The sequence below is a fragment of the Eumetopias jubatus genome, unplaced genomic scaffold (genome assembly GCF_037043125.1).
Source record: "Eumetopias jubatus isolate StellerSeaLion01/CBP00866 unplaced genomic scaffold, mEumJub1_p1.0 scaffold_4, whole genome shotgun sequence".
NCBI classification, from domain to species: Eukaryota; Metazoa; Chordata; class Mammalia; order Carnivora; family Otariidae; genus Eumetopias; species Eumetopias jubatus.
Window position 1 is genome coordinate 42,375,468 of NW_028274810.1, and position 16,961 is coordinate 42,392,428.

Genomic DNA, 16,961 nt, shown 5'->3' on the forward strand with positions numbered 1-16,961 from the left:
CTGGCATACTGTTTCTATATAGCAATGAAAATTAATTTTTTTACTACTAGAAGAATAATTCTGTACTTTAAAAAAATACTTTTTAATCCAAAGATTATCCATCCACCAAATCTATAAATCCTTTAACTTGGGAGAAAATGCTTAATCAAAAAAATTGCAATAAATGACAGTTTTTTTTTAAAGACTTTATTTATTTATATCAGAGAGAGCACATGAGAGGGGGGAGGGTCAGAGGGAGAAGCAGACTCCCTGCTGAGCAGGGAGCCCGACACGGGACTCGATCCTGGAACTCCAGGATCATGACCTGGGCCGAAAACAGTCGCTTAACCAACTGAGCCACCCAGGCACCTGACAGTGGGTTTAATATAGAAATCATATCCACCACTCTTGACTGATGCTTTTCAGCTCTATCTCTTTAGACCTGTGAGAAAACTGTTGTGATGTTTATACTTGCCTAAGGAGTTTTAACTGTCATTGAGAGAACCAAATTAATGTTGGCACATTAACTGAGCAGCCAGTAAGGGACTATTTATGAATTAGGTGGAATAGTAAGTATGATTAGCTGAATTCTCTGGCATTTTCAACATTTTCTTTTTTTTTTTTTAAGATTTTATTTTGAAGTAATCTCTATACCCAGCATGGGGCTCAAACTCATAACTCCAAGATCAAGTGCTGCATGCTCTACCAACTGAGCCAGCCAGGTTCCATTTGGAACTAAAGCACGTGATTATTCCCAGCAATTCTATTCTTAGATATATACCCAAGAAAATTGAAAAGTTATGTACAGAAAAACTTGTACAAAAATGTTCATAGCAGCATTATTCACAACAGCCAAAAAAAGGAGATAACCTAAATGCCCATCAGCTAATAAATGGATAAACAAAATGTGGTATCTCCATAGAATGGAACATTATTTGGCCATAAAAAAGGACAAGGTACTGATATATGATGCAACATGGATGTACCTTGAAAACATCATGGTAAGTGAAAGAAGCTAAGTGAAAAAAAGTCACATATTCTTTGATCCCATTTGTACTAGATGCCCAGAATAGACAAATCTGTAGAGACAGAGAGTAGATTTGTATTTACCAGGCACTGAAGAATAGGACGTGAGTGCTGATGGATAGAGTTTCTTTTTCAGGTGATGAAAATGTTCTAGACTTAGTGGTTACATAACTCTGTGAATATACTAACCACTGAACTATATACTTTTAAAAAGGTAGTTTTATGGCATGTCAATTACAATGCAGTAAGGCTATAAAGTATGTGGTGATTACAACCTATTTACTGAATCACTAAAAGAACCCTTGTACTCTGCTAAAGGGTGATAGGATGCAGTTCACCTTGTACATATATCAATCGTCCTGAAAGCTACTTTTGAACCAAAAATTTTGTTTCAAGACATCACTCTTACTATGGTTAAAAAAAAAAGAAAACAAAATATTTTTTAAACGTAAATATATTTAAAAAATTAAAACACCTAAGAAATGCAGTCTATACATATGAAAAAGTAAAATATTTATATGCATAACAAGTAGTAGCAACATCATTCATAAGCAGCAGTTAGTGTTTATTTTCCCCATATTTTGGTTTAACACCATAGTGGTAGTTTATTCTTTTTAGGGAAATTGCATAAGATACATATAGCATATGATGAGTAAGTTATAGAAGACTGTGTAATTGGAAAATTAATTCTAAGTAACAATATTCCCTCTAAAAACACATTTATTATTAAACAAATTATTTTAAACTAATGGACAATAAAATGTGCCTATAATTTATTAAGTCCAAGATATATAGTCAACTTGCATAAAATTACATATGGCATTTTAAAAACAGCCTATTTCTAAAATATCAGTAATTCAGGCAATTGGGATTTCCACAGGAGATAAATTGCCATTAATTTCCTTTCTATGATGAAAAGGTCTGCCTTAAGAACATTACAACCATGTTAGTAGGAAATGCTATAGCATACTTTAAAAATCAAAACATATGCATTAGGATATTCTTTTATGGGTCCCAGCCCTATAGCAGCATTTCAGATGGAGATTTAAATCTAGTTAACCACATTTCCAAATGACTTGGGTTTTTATTTTCTAGAAATACATATCACATATGTAGGTTAGTTAAGAACTTAAATTTCCATTATAAATGAGAAACTATCATACTGATAATGTAAAGATAAAAGAAATAAAGTACTTGGATAGTCTAGTACTTTATTAGAAATATATCTACTAACTCCACAAAAACAAATTTTACATGTAAGCAAAATACTAAAAAATTTCTGATTTGGGAGAAATGAAATAAAATACAGTGAATGGTTGTTTCTTCATCTCTAACTGTAAAAATCCCTTTTGCCTATTTATTTGACCCGTCTCTATTCATGCAATTTAATGAATCCTCAAAATAATTTACACATCTTTATACAGAATTCACATCTACATCAGTAAACTGCCAGTCCTTTTATATTTTCAGTGCCTTATCAAAATATGGGTAACAAAGGTTTTCATTCTATGAGGCAGGAAGATGTTTCCTAAGTACTTCTTTGGATGATGAGGATATAGTATCTGGGAAGGACACGTCAAATTCTATTAGAAGGTCGCCACGCTGGTCAGGATTTTTTGGAAACGGCAGCCCGTATCCAATAATTCTTCTCCTCATTCCAGGCTTCACAATATCATTTATTGACATAGGTATGGTTCTTCCATCCATTGTTGGCACATTAACTGAGCAGCCACACAATGCCTGAAATAGACCAAATAAAATTAACAAACTTCAGAACTTCAAAAACTCAACAACAACAACAAAAACTAGGTGTGAAGGATGAAACCACTAAGGTAAAATTTTAACCTCTAGAAGAATATCAATAATTGTAAGACTTTTTCCCTATTAAAAGATCCCTTTAGGACATGCATGATCAGACATACTACAAAAGAAAGAAAGGAGAAGGGGAAGGGAAGGAAAAGGAAAGAGAAAGGATGTCTTCCACATTGCCTTTAAATGAAATGGAATGTTCGAGGTTGCCATTACAATGTTCAAGATGCAGGGATGGAACTGGACAAGAAAAGAGGGAGAAATTTAGGAATGAGAGGCATAGAATAAGAGCAACTACCTACTCTTTGGAAGGAAAAATGTTAGGATAAGAAATACATTTATTGGTGGAGCACTGGGTATTATGCACAAACAATGAATCATGGAACACTACATTAAAAACTAATGATGTAATGTATGGTGATTAACATAACAATAAAAAAATTTTTAAAAAAATCCTAGAGGAGAACACAAGCAGTAACCTCTAAAAAAAATAAATAAATAAAAATAAAAATAATATATTTATTGGTTTAGTCAACAAATGTTTACTGAGTGTCTACTATATGCCACACATTCCTGCTAGATGCTGAGCTTAGGGACCACGAACACAGACCCCACCTCAGGGAATGCACAAGGAACTCAGAAGCAAACCGGTAATAATAATACAGTATAACATGAGCACAGAGGTGCAGAAGTCTGCAAGAGACAAAGGGCACCCAGCTTACCCTCCCCGCCTTTAGCTTCTGAGAGTACAGAATGCTTGAGCTAAACATTGGACCAGTAGCAGGTTTTGAGGCAGAGTGAGGAACAACAGTGTTTCATTGATTAGAATTTAGACAATGACATAAATGTATGTATGATAATAGCAGAGCAAACTTAGGAAATGCATAAACATTTATGGGTAGAAATCAGATTTAAAATGACCTTCATTTTAAGCTAAAAAGTCTGGACTTTATGGTAGATACTATGTGGGATCATTTAAGAATTTTAAGCAGGGAACTGACATGGCCATGTTTGCAGGATTATAATGCAATTTGAAAAATAGTGTCTAAAAATAGAACAAATAAGGACTCATATTAAAACAGTATGCTTATAAATTATCTTAAATTAATATCTTTTTGTTATATAATTATTACTCCAAATTAACAATTTTAGAAAAAATCTTATACATGGACTTCAGTTACAATGCATATCTCATAAACCATACCTATAAAAACTGTTAAGCCAGTATTAGGCTTCATAGTACATAATCCGGTTAGCACTTCAAGTTGGCATTTAAATTGCTAGTACAGGTAACTAAACTTAGAAAATATAATCTTATCCATAAAAGAGAGATAATAGTAGTACTACCTCTGGAGGGTTCTTATGAGAATTTAAAAAATAACGTATACTAAACATTTATTTTTTTATTTTTTTATTTTTTTTAAAGATTTTATTTATTTATTTGACAGAGAGAGACACAGTGAGAGAAGGAACACAAGCAGGGAGAGTGGGAGAGGGAGAAGCAGGCCTCCCGCGGAGGAGGGAGCCCGATGCGGGGCTAGATCCCAGGACCCTGGGACCATGACCCGAGCCGAAGGCAGACGCCTAATGACTGAGCCACCCAGGCGCCCTATACTAAACATTTAATAAATATTAGCTATTATTTACATAAATTCCCTAAGATCGGATGCATAATTCTGTCTGGTTTCAGAATCCCAGGTCCTACTAACTTACCTCTCGTAAACTAATTTTAGCAGTGTAAATTATATTTGATCCATCCCTTTTAAATTTGGGGTGATCTTTATCTTTAATGATAAAAACAATGTCTGCTGGGATACTAGTTGGTGTTTCATCTCCTTCCCTTGGAAAAGTAATTTTGGTGCCTTCTTTCCACCCTTTTTTAATCTCAATGGTGAGAATTTTGTCCTCAGATCTATAACTCCTTCCATCAGGATTTAACCTTTTTCGAGAAATCTTCATCCGTTTGGTACAACCAGTATATATTTCTTCAAGTGATACTCTAAGTTCGTGAATAACTGGAGGATCTTGTTTGATGCGGGATGGCCCCACAGAATTTCTGTCTCTCGGATATCCATTCATGCTGAATCCAAAGGCACTAAAAGGATCTCCATCTACTTCCATTTCATCAGAATCTCTACCACCAGCCATCCGTCTTCCAAAGAAAATTTCAAAGGGGTTGGAACCTCCAAAAAATGCTGCAAATGTGGCATGAGGATCGCCATGAAAAGTGTACCGGAAGGTACCTCCTTGTCCATCAGTACCTCCTGCTCCTCCTTTCAACCCTAAGTGAACAGATAAACATGATTAGAAAAAAGTTTGCAACTCTTGAAAGTTAAACTTGCAAAAATTGTATTACTAATAAACTTTGGCCAACTTAGGTTACAATCTATTAATATTGGCCAGAAATGCCATTATCACTCAATGCAGAACAGCTACCTAATTTTTGACCATTCCATCCTAAGTTAAATTTTTAGCTTTCAAATTCTTCCTCCAAACCCCCATCTTTAGTGACAGTTTATTCCTGAATCTTTGTTCCACTGGTAAATAAGAAAATAAAACCAGGAACCTGTTATCTCATAAACTAGTTGGACAATCTGAAGTCTATAAATATAAGTTTTCAAAAGATGTCAATTGAAATAGGTCTTTGGTAATCAATGCAAAATGCATAACCTAAGTTTTTAAGTGCCATTATAATCAGTGAGTATAATCAATAATATAAAATGCCATATTCATACTAACTAGCTTTATTTCAGTTCTTTTATTAAGAATTAATTAAAATAGAACTCTTTCTGTGGCAGAAAGATGATAATAGGACACCCAATGAAAAATGTTTTTTTAGACTCCAGATTATTATCCCTATTCTAGCTAACAAAATTATTTATCTAGGCATACCATCTGATAGCATTAATTTCAACAGCATGTAGAAAAAAGTCTAAAATCAAGTGCTGTAAACCCTCTTGACATGTAAGTCCTTTGGACTGGTTATTTCTGTCTACTGTGGACAACTTGCTTCAGACACCAAGATAGTGACCTTTTTACCCTGTTCTTTATTTTAAAGATTTTATTTATTTATTTGACAGAGAGAGACAGTGAGAGAGGGAACCCAAGCAGGGGGAGCGGGAGAGGGAGAAGGAGGCTTCCCACAGAGCAGGGAGCCCAATGTGGGGCTCGATCCCAGGATCATGACCTGAGCCAAAGGCAGACACTTAACGACTAAGCCACCCAGGCACCCCGATCCTGTTCTTTAAGGTTCAACTAAGTAATATGTAGCTCACAAGGGATCACATATTTGAAGCAGCATTTTCCATTATATACCAAAGAAAGTTTCTATTAAAACCCACAAAACATTAGTACAGTGATCTTTTAAGGGATCAATACTGACAAGGATTTATATTGTTACAGTAGTAGCAAAGTTTTTGAATGAGCCTTATGGGCATTCCTGATGAAGGAAACAAGCAGGAAGAAAATCTAAAAATTTTAAAACTGTGATAAATCCAAGGGATTAAACTAAGAGATTCTAATATGTTCAAACAGTAATTTGAGGGCAGGAAATATATTTTATTCATTTTTGCATTGCTCATGTATACAGGGTGAAAATGATAGGGGCTCATATTTATTGAATAGAGAATGAACTAGTTCTTAAAGTCTATTTAAACTTTAAAAGGTGTCTTGAGTATCAGGATAGAGAAGAGGCAAAAGCAAAAGCAATATAAAGTATAATCACACATACACATATGAGACTTAATAATAAAAAATTATACTCAGCATGCTTTCAAAGAGACTTAGTTTTGCATGTTTTATTCTATTTGGCTTCTTCCATTAAAAGGTATACATATGTTCTTATTTCATCCAACAGTGTCAGCTGATGTTTACATTTTTACCTTCATCCATGAATAGAAATCTGGAGAGACCAAGAAAAGTCTAATAATCTGAAAACTGTCAAAATATGAATTGAATGATATATCCAAAGAGCAGTTAGGATATCCCTTATAGAAACAGAATGGCAGGTATAAGCAGAACAAGGATATTAACATGCAGCTCATACATACTTCTTTTTATAAATTTTAGTGGTACAGTTATAACTCCAAATGTTAAAAAAAAAAAAGCTAGAGACAGATTTTTATAAATGATAGGTTACATATATAACTCAAGGTCATGACCAGTGTGACTAAACAAATGCCTAAATTACTTTAATCGTTTCATCTTCCATCCCACAAATATAATAGAGTATAATAGTTTAACAGACAGTTAATAACATAAATTGAGTAAATTAGCTTGCCCAATCTAACTCTCTACAAGACAATATCTAAATGTTTGGACTCATAATAAATTCATGAAAAGAAGGAATAACATCTTAAGTTATTGTATTATGGGTTTGGCTTTTCCCTAAAACCTCTTCCCTCTGCCAAAAAATGGTAACTCAATCAGGATTACAGAGCTCCTGAGAAGATTCACAGTCTGAAGTGGCATTTATCAAAGCTGACAAAAAGGCTCCAATGAAGCTTTGAGGTTTTCCTTGACACTAAACAGTCAAGTACATAGCTTAGATAAAGGACAAGGCTACTATATAAATGACTGCAAAAATCCTACCAAAACTCTCAACAGTATAACATGAATTATTATGCAAGTACTGCTTTGCCTAGCACTCGAATTGTAACAGGCATCTTATCAACTATGCAGTCAACTCTTTATTACATACATTTTGACGGCTTATGGAAAATTTTAATATTCAATTGGATTCCCTCTGCTCTCCAAAATGTTTTCTAGACACCATCATCACTTTGTGTGATCAAGGAATATGCTCTAGAATCAACATTTGCCTACGCTGTAGCAAGACTGCTATTATTTAAAACCAACCAACCAATTTGCAATCCAAAAACAAATATATGTTCGGTATACTATCTATAACCATGATTTCCAGTAGTTAAAGTGTGTCAAAAGAAGCAGCATTGGAGAAGAATTAGGATTTAAAAGAAAAAAATTACAGGACTTTAATAACTCACACTCTAAGGAGATCGGATATGTAAAAATCTAGATTTATAGCAAGACTTACAGAGTTACTAGCATAATGAGAACCTTTAAGCAGCTTTGACTCACAAAAATCCAACTTATTTTTAAAAATACATAGTAAATAAAAAGAGATCCAGTTGATTAAATATGGAAACTAAAGAACTGAAGAAGCAAGCTGGTATAGATTAATATACTAAACACAACTTTGATCATATAAATACTACCTTTCAGTATTTAAAGAAAGTTATTGGGTAAACTATAAATAAAAAAAAAAGGCATAAGGAAAAAGAACTGTGGGAGAACTAGGTTACTGTAAGGATGTGTTACTAAAAGATTTTTTTTTTGCAGTCTTTTAATACAAACTTTTGTTGACATCCACTGAACAATTCAGAACTAAACCTAAAACCTTCTGGGAGGGACAGGTTCAAAATCCAATTTTCAATTTACGTAGTTGTATTTTTTTGTTTTCAAATGATGCAACTATGGAGAACATTCCTCTCTTTTTAAAAATAGCTTTGCTTATTACACACTATAAAATTAACCCATTGCAAATATGTAATTCAGTGATCTCAATAAAGTTGTAGAGTTGTGCAGCTACCATCACAATCCAGTTATCAATCATTTCCATCAACCCAATGAGTTCTCTCTGTTTCTATCTGTAGCTAACCCCTGCTCCCACTTCTAGCACTAGGCAACCCACTGATCTGCTTTCTTTCTCTACAAATTTTATATAAATGGAATCATAGAATATGTAGCCTTTGACATCTGACTTCTTTTATTTAGCATAGTTTTTGAGGTTCATCCATGTTGCAGCATGTTTTATTATATCAATCCTTTTAATTGCTAAGTAGTATTCCAGCATGTAAGTGTGTGTGTGTGTGTGTGTGTGTGTGTGTGTGTGTGTGTTTACATATATGCCACATTTTGTTTATCCATTCACTTAATGATAGTACTTTTAAATTGTTCCCAGTTTGGGGCCATTGCAAATAATGCTGCTATGAATATTCACATACATGTCTTTTTGTGGACCTATGTTTTCATTTCTCTTTTATAGATTTCTATGAGTGGAACTGCTGGGTCATATGGTAAATTTAAAACATCTCTATTTTTATCCAAATTTTTTTAAACCAAGCCTTTAAAATTGTGGATATTAGAGATTTTCAAAACATGAATAAACTGGATCACTGGTTCTCTTACTTTCTAACTATATAAATTTAGCTTCTTCAACTCATACACTTCTCAGTTCATGGTTCCTGTTCCCATTGTCCCAGGCCTTGAAAGACAGTGTAATAACTGGAGGGGGGTAAGGAGTATATTACATAAATTACTAATAGACCCACAGTCCTAAAATTCAGTATTTTGTTACTACTGGAGAAACACATTGGGTGATGGAACCAGCCCTGCAGGCATAAACTGATCAATGAATGGCAAAGAGAAAAAATGTTTTCCCATTTAAACAGTATACCTAAAAGGGATTTTTCCAAAGTATAAATGAGCTATTCTGAATAAAGAGCAAATAAACATAATGCTTTTTTGTAAAGAAAGAGTAATTTCTAAAACATAGTCAAATAGTTTTCATTTAACTATATATTCTCAAGTAACTCATAACTAGAGAGTATTTCTGAATATATTTCAATGCTTTAAAACACTTATTCTTCCCTATTACCTCTATTGCTTATATCAATTATCTGAATCAAGAACAAAAAAAAAGATTCAGGGTACACAGATGATATTGCTTTCATTTTTTAAAAATTCATTCACTGATAATGATCAGTAAAAGTCAACCTAGAGAAACATCACTCAAGAAAAACACTAATAAGAGGTAATGTTAAGCCAAGAAAAATGTCTCATTTGATGACCTGAAAATTCTGAAGATAAATATCCTTAGAAAACACTGAATCCTATGGCTTAGTTATAAACAAACTTGAGCTAGCAGTGAGATATTGTTTAAGCAAGGGCTATCTGCTTTTACAGGGGAATGTTTGTGGATTTCTTTACAAAATCACAAATAACTTCTTTAGAAAGAGTATATTGTTTGTAGTATCTCAGAATCCTGCTTAGCTTTCAAGATGAACCAAATCATAGTATTTTGATTAGTAAGGCCATAAGGGACAGGCAGAATTGAACTGGTCATTGCTTGCCTTTTTCTATATTGACTTTGTAAGAACCTGACACTGCAGGTCCTCATCACACCAAAACCAAGAGCAGAAATTGCAATTTTTGGCAACTCAAATCAAAAAGAAAAACAAAACAAAGACAGGAAAAAAAAAAAAAACCCTTTACACAATCACCCTGCTTATATAAGTTTAGTTTTTTTAACTCAAAATAAGCAGTTACTGCTTCACTGTATTTTAGCATATATCTGATTAGGAAAACTTTATGCTAAATGCGATAAAGGAGGCAAAGAAATAAAAAAGGTTTTCGTAACTACAATGATTTAAAAGAGGACATTTTGGGAGAAAAAAATTAATAATGAAGTAACTTAGTCCTGATTCAAAATGTTGAAAATCCCAGAATCTGTAGGAATTAAAGTGTTTTTGTTGTTGCTGTTAATTAGAAATTTAAAATAGTCCTACTTTATAGCTACATTTATATGGAAATGATGGACAAACTTAATTTAAAATACAGAACAATAAAGGGATAATCTTAATAACCCCCATTTACTGTACTCAACTAGTTTCTGATCTCACGATGAAAGAAAAGTATGGCAGGAAGAGCAAAGGGAAGTTGTCATGCTTTCCTCTATACCTAGGTAGTAAAATTTCTGAAGACATAATGTGACCTATAAGTAAATCAATAACTGTTCTAATGAGGTGGCCATTTTAGGTCAAAAACTGTATTTCTGAGATCTCATTTTCTTGGCACACAATTACTGTTTACAATTAAGCTAAAAACTTGTTCTGGTATTTTATGACATCAGGAAAATTCTTTCCTCTCCAGGCAGAATGCCAAAAACAACCAGAGCTAAATGCCTGGGCCTTCTGCTTCTCAGACAGACGATTCTATCTTGTTCAATCTAAATTAAATTGCTTATCAGAGAGGCAAAAAACTTGTTTTGTTTTTGTGAATAAAATATAAACTACCCAGAATTTGAACTGCCAATCTTAACATTTTAAATGAGTGAAGGACCTTTAGTGGTTCCGGCAGAAAATTCATTAGAAAACAAAACAGGTTGCATAATTTTGACACAATTCATTAATGGGTATGGGAATGTAATGTTTCTTTTCAAATATACAATGTTAACATTATAAATCTAATGGCAGAAGATATATATATTACAAAATGCCAAAATCAAGAAAAAGGCAAACAAGTACATTTCATTCACAGCTATGTAATAATATTCATTCAGATGATCAAAGATAAAATCTTATTTTTATCCATTATTTGTCTTTCTACTTTGATGTCTGAGAATTTAATTTAAAGATAACCAGAAGGCTGAAAGAGCGGGGAGGAAAAAGAGAGAGAGTGAGACAGAGCTGGAGAGACCAAAAGATATACACGGAATACTTACCTTCCTCCCCAAACTGATCATATATTTCTCTCTTTTTAGGATCACTCAGTACTTCATAAGCTTCTGCGACCTCTTTAAATTTTTCCTCTGCTTGAGGAGATTTGTTCTTGTCCGGATGAAATTTGAGGGCTTGTTTTCGGTAAGCCTTTTTAATATCTTCATCCGAAGCTCCTTTTTCAATTCCCAAAATGCAATAATAGTCTTTCCCCATTTCGAATGCCTTGAAATGAACTTAGATTTCCCTTTGTGAAAGAAAACAGCGTCCCCAGTCTTAGCAGTACGATTCTAAGAAAAATAAACCAAGCTGGGTATTTTAAAAGTTAAAGCAAATCAGCAATTCAGCTTCGCTGTCTTAAGGCAGCAAGCAAACCGCGTCTCTGTATTTAATTCCTTCCCCAAAGGCTCACTTACAGATAAATATACACTACACAGGAGACAGCCTCCTTCTAGATCCTCCCATTTTCACTACGTGTCTCTGTACTTTCTAGAACAGCAAATGCTACAGGACGTCACTTCCCCAGCTGCCTCTAGTCAAAGTACTGAGCTAGGTTTTCTCCTCCTCCACGATTAACTATTCATTTTCCTTCTGGCTCTCCCATTTTTATTTCCTTTTTAAGAAGGGGAGTGGATTCAAAAACCAATATTTCAGCATAGCAGGTCATAACTACATATTTATTTACTCTATTGTAGGTGAAAAAACAAAAATAATTACAGCCATTAGGCATCCTATGTTAAAATAAATTAAAAGTATTGTACAAATAAAGGTACCCTTGAACTTATTTCAGGTATTTTAATTTTAATTTCAAGTTATCCAAATGTAAGATATACAATACTAAAATCTGGTTTGTTTAAATTAAAATTTTCAGATAATTTGTGTCATTTTTAGAATTCCTGGGATCTAGCAATGACAGGAAGTCAATATGCCAATTTCACATTGTAAAAGGCTACATATCATACACATCAAAAGCAATAAGGGACTCAAATATTATTTTAGCTAGTGGTTTTAACTAGTTTTTTGTAGTATACAAGAGTTAATAGTTCTGGCAAACTAAATATTTGTGAAAGCTTCATATCTGATCATTTTAGTTACTTCAGCAAAAACAGAATGAGATCCCACTCCCCCCCCCCCCCCCCCCCCCCGCCTCCACCCAATTCCTAGGGTCACTATTTAAAGAATTTTTGTGCTGCAGGAAAGATAGAAGACAAGTATCAGGTTACAGACAGTAAATACTCATGTTTCTTATAAGACCTTGACTGGATCATCTTAAAATCTGGATACGCTATTTATGGGGCAGTGATATATGAGAAGTATTTTTTTCTTTTAAAAACACATTTCCCTAATTATAAATAGCAATACTCATTGCTGAAGATTTTGGAAAACACAGAAGGAAAAAAGAAGAAAAAAGTATAAAATAAAAACCTCCCTATCATACCACTTTAGGTAATCCCTGCTAAATGTTAGTGTATTTCCTTCTAGTCCTTTTTTTCTGATAGATATTTATGTTTATTTGTTGTAGTTTTGTATTTTTTTTGTTAACAAAGTTTATGTCCTATCATTTATATACCCTTTCAATGTCTGCTTTTATATATATATATATATATGATACTTATGAGAAAAATTTTCAATGTATATTACTCATCTTTTATCTCCTATATTGTTATGTTATATTTTCAAAAATGTTCCCATTTCTAATATGGAAAGATGGATTAATAAGAAAATGTGAAAAGAATTGCACAGAGCCCTATAAATACCTTAAATCTGTAAGCTTAAAAGAAAAACAGAACATGTAAAGGAAAAGTAAATGTACATATATGTTTAGAATATGATGAAAAGTTAATGATCACGTGTTAACCTTTAAAGATATGGGAACACCAACTCTATATGCCAAGCAGCTTTACATTCATGATTCAGCAATTCTTTCGGAACGTTCATCTTTGTACATTTGACAGCTAGGATTTCCTATTTTTCCAAAACTCTCCTTTAAAAATACTTTGGTTTTAGAAATGTATAGCATCTGTCTAGCCTATTTACAGGTTACAGAGGTTTGTCAGCTAGCTATTCAAGCAAATTTTTTAGTCCCACCAAGGAATACTCAATGTCAAAAGGTTATCCATTCAAATCCAAAACAACTTGGGGAAAAATGTTAATATCCAAAGTCACCTTAAAACTCCTGCTTTAAAAAAAACTGCAAGTTAAAGTCCAGTGCAATGATCAGCATCTAGAGTAGGGTAAAAATATAATAAAAATAACCTTTTCTAGAATTAATTCCTCTTTTAAATATTTACTACCAAAGGAACACTGACATTACTATTTATGAAAAGTCTGAATTGTTCTGGTGGGTAATGCTGGGAGGAAAGAAAAAACAGATTCTTATCCGATTCAATCATTTTCAGGTAGCTAGAAATATTATCAGGACTTGACATATTAAAGGATTTTAGAACCCAAAGACTAGATCTTTCACATTTCCGAGAAGTGCATTACATATTAACAAATGGAAACAAATCTGACTTTCCACATATCAAGAGAAGGGTGATAAAGGATTTTCATACTTCTTCAAATATCATACACACAAAAAGAATCATAGAGCTAAATTTGAAAAGCAAGAATTCATCTCAACTTTGAAATTTCAAGTTAATAAAGGAAGCAATTATAATTTTAAATAATATAAAACAATCTAGCTAGGTTTTGATAAAATGAGTTGTGTAAATTATTCTTTCAAACATTTGGGAACAATGCCAACAGACACAAGATAAAATGTTCAACATCACTGATCATCAGGGAAATGCAAATCAAAACCACAATGAGATACTACCTCACACCAGTCAGAATGGCTAATATCAAAAAGACAAGAAATAACAAATGTTGGTGAGGATGTGGAGAAAAGAGAACCCTTGTGCACTGTTGGTAGGAATGCATATTGGTTAGCCACTGTCGAAAATAGTATGGAGCTTCCTCAAATATTTAAAAATAGAAATACCACACAATCCAGTGATTCCACTACTGGGTATGTATTCAAAGGAAACAAGAACAGTAATTCAAAAAGATAGATGCACCCACATATTCATTACAGCATTATTTACAATAGCCGAGATATGGAAGCAACCTAAGTATCCATTCATAGACAAGTGGATAAAGAAGATATTATATGCATGGAATGAATAAGTCACAGGGATGAAAGGTACCACATAGGGAATATAGTCAGTGGTATTATAACAGTGTTGTATGGTGACAGATGGTAGCTACACTTATGGTGAGCATAACATAACATATAGAGTTGCTGAATCACTATGTTGTACACCTGAAACTAATGCAATATTTGTATCAACTATACTTCAGTAAAGAAAATAAATATGGCAGCATCAGGAGGAACGGTTACGGGGATCAAGGCCAGCTCATACCCAGAGCCAGGTGAGCCTGACTACTCTTCCACTGTTTTAATGTCAAGTGAGCAGAAAAAAAGCAACATGGATCCCAGGAAACAAGGTAGGCCCAAGGAAAAAGGAAACAGTACGTTCAGGCTATAGAGGAAAAACATCCTTTTTTTTTAAGAGCTAAAATTCACTGGGCACCTGGGTGGCTCAGTGGGTTAAGCATCCAACTCTTGATCTCAGCTCAGGTCTTGATCTCAGGATCGGGACTTCAGGCCCTATGTTGGGCTACATGCTGGGTATGGAGCCTACTTAAAAATAAAAAGTAATAATAAAAATAAAATAAAATCCACTACATTTTTATTTTAAAAGAATGAAAAACACTCAAGCAGAAGTTATTCCTAAAATGTGTAGATCTATACTACTCTCCTAGGATTATCTCTCAGAGCCTTTGAAAGGAGTGTGGCCCTACCCACACCTTGGTTTAGCTGCCAGAAGTGTGAGAATAAATTTCTGTTGTTTTAAGATGTCTCCTTTGTGACAATTTGTTTTAGCAGCCCTAGAGAACTGAGATATACAAAAAAGTATATGTGATGTAAATTGGCAGTTCAAAATGGGTAACAATAAAATAAACACCCGTTTATCCATTAAAAATAAATAATAAAAATAATTTTAAAAACCATTTGGGAACAACTCACAACCCTGTGATCAAAACCTGAGCTGAGATCAAGAGTCAGACCCTTAACTGACTGAGCCACCCAGGGGACCCTGGGAACAATTATTAAAAATGATTTTAAAATCTCTGTAAATACCATACCTGGAAAGTTGTCCCTAGAAATAATCCAAAGACAAAAAACTATTAAGTATACCAATATACTCATTGCAATTAGATGCAATAGAGTAGTGGATTGATATAATTATTAAACTACATAGTGCTTCAGAGAAATTTTGCTCTTATATTTACTTTTTCAGACTGAGCTGTGTCCTCTACCACTTAAGGGTTAAAAATCCATTACACAGTCACTTTACATTGTTTTTTTCATCTAAGTTTTTTTCATCTATGAGATAAGTGTAGGGTTTTTTGGTTTTTTTTTTAACGGGGGTGTGTAACCAACTATCATCCCTATAAATAATTATCACGAGGGACGCCTGGGTGACTCAGTCAATGGTCTACCTTCGGCTCAGGTCATGATCCTGGGGTCCTGGGATCAAGTCCCACATCAGGCTCCTTGCTCAGCAAAAGGCCTGCTTCTCTCTCTGCCTGCGGTTCCCCCTGCTTGTGCTCTCTCTCTCTCTCTCTCTCTCTGGCAAAATAAATAAATAAAATCTTTAAAAAAATAAAAAAATAATAATTATCATGACAAAAATAGTATGTAAAGGGAAAAGTAGTGGCAGTTTTTAGGGAAAATGGAGCTGAGAAGAGAACAAGCCTCATTTAATATTTTTAAAAGTACAAATAGGGGCATCTGAGTGGCTCAGTCGGTTAAGCATCTGCCTTTGGCTCAGGTCATGATCCCAGAGTCCAGGATTGAGTCCCACAATGGGCTCCCTGATCAGCGGGGAGTCCACTTCTCCCTCTCCCCCCTACTCGTGCTCTCTCTTTCAGATAGATGGAATCTTTAAAATAAAAAATAAAAAAAAAGTAAAAATAAAAGCAAAGCCAAAAAAACTACATAATAGTCTGTTTGAAATATTGTTTAAAAATCACATAAATCCTGAGGTGCCTGACTGGCTCAGTCGTTAAGTGTCTGCCTTCAGCTCAGGTCATGATCCCAGAGTCCTGGGATGAAGCCCCGCATTGGGCTCCCCGCTCCTTGGGAAGCCTGCTTTCCCTCTCCCACTCCCCCTGCTTGTGTTCCCTCTTTCGCTGTGTCTCTGTCAAATAAATAAAATCTTAAAAAAAAAAAATCACATAAATCCTGTTTATATGATTTTATAGGTATATATATGTGTGGCTGGCTCACTTGGCATGACGTGACTCTTGATCTTGGGGTCCTGAGTTTAAGCCCCATATTGGGTGTAGAGCTTACTTTAAAAATAAGTAAGTAAATAAATAATGAAAATTACAAAGAGATTTTCTCCTTAATGTTTACAGCTTACAAGCTTAAATTCTCATGCTGGGGTAGGGGTGATTCATCTCTAACTGAAGGTAAGTTACAATGTATTTTAAGAGATTTTAATTTTTTCAACCAAATCAGAAAACTTAAGTATGTTTATTAAAGTTGTTTTTTTTTAAACACAGTTTAACAGTTTTTGT

At 33.9% G+C, this 16,961-nt stretch overlaps 1 protein-coding gene across 1 annotated transcript; it reads right to left on the reverse strand.

Annotated features, from left to right (window-relative positions):
- Positions 1-204: 204 nt before the first annotated feature.
- DNAJB4 (DnaJ heat shock protein family (Hsp40) member B4) lies at positions 205-11,852 on the reverse strand. The gene is made up of 3 exons (XM_028102394.2): positions 11,336-11,852; positions 4,528-5,096; positions 205-2,745 (listed from the first exon to the last, which is right to left on the reverse strand). Exons 1-3 carry the CDS (start codon positions 11,544-11,546, stop codon positions 2,512-2,514), a joined length of 1,014 nt encoding a protein of 337 aa, XP_027958195.1. The 5' UTR covers positions 11,547-11,852; the 3' UTR covers positions 205-2,511.
- Between the last annotated feature and the right edge of the window lie 5,109 nt (positions 11,853-16,961).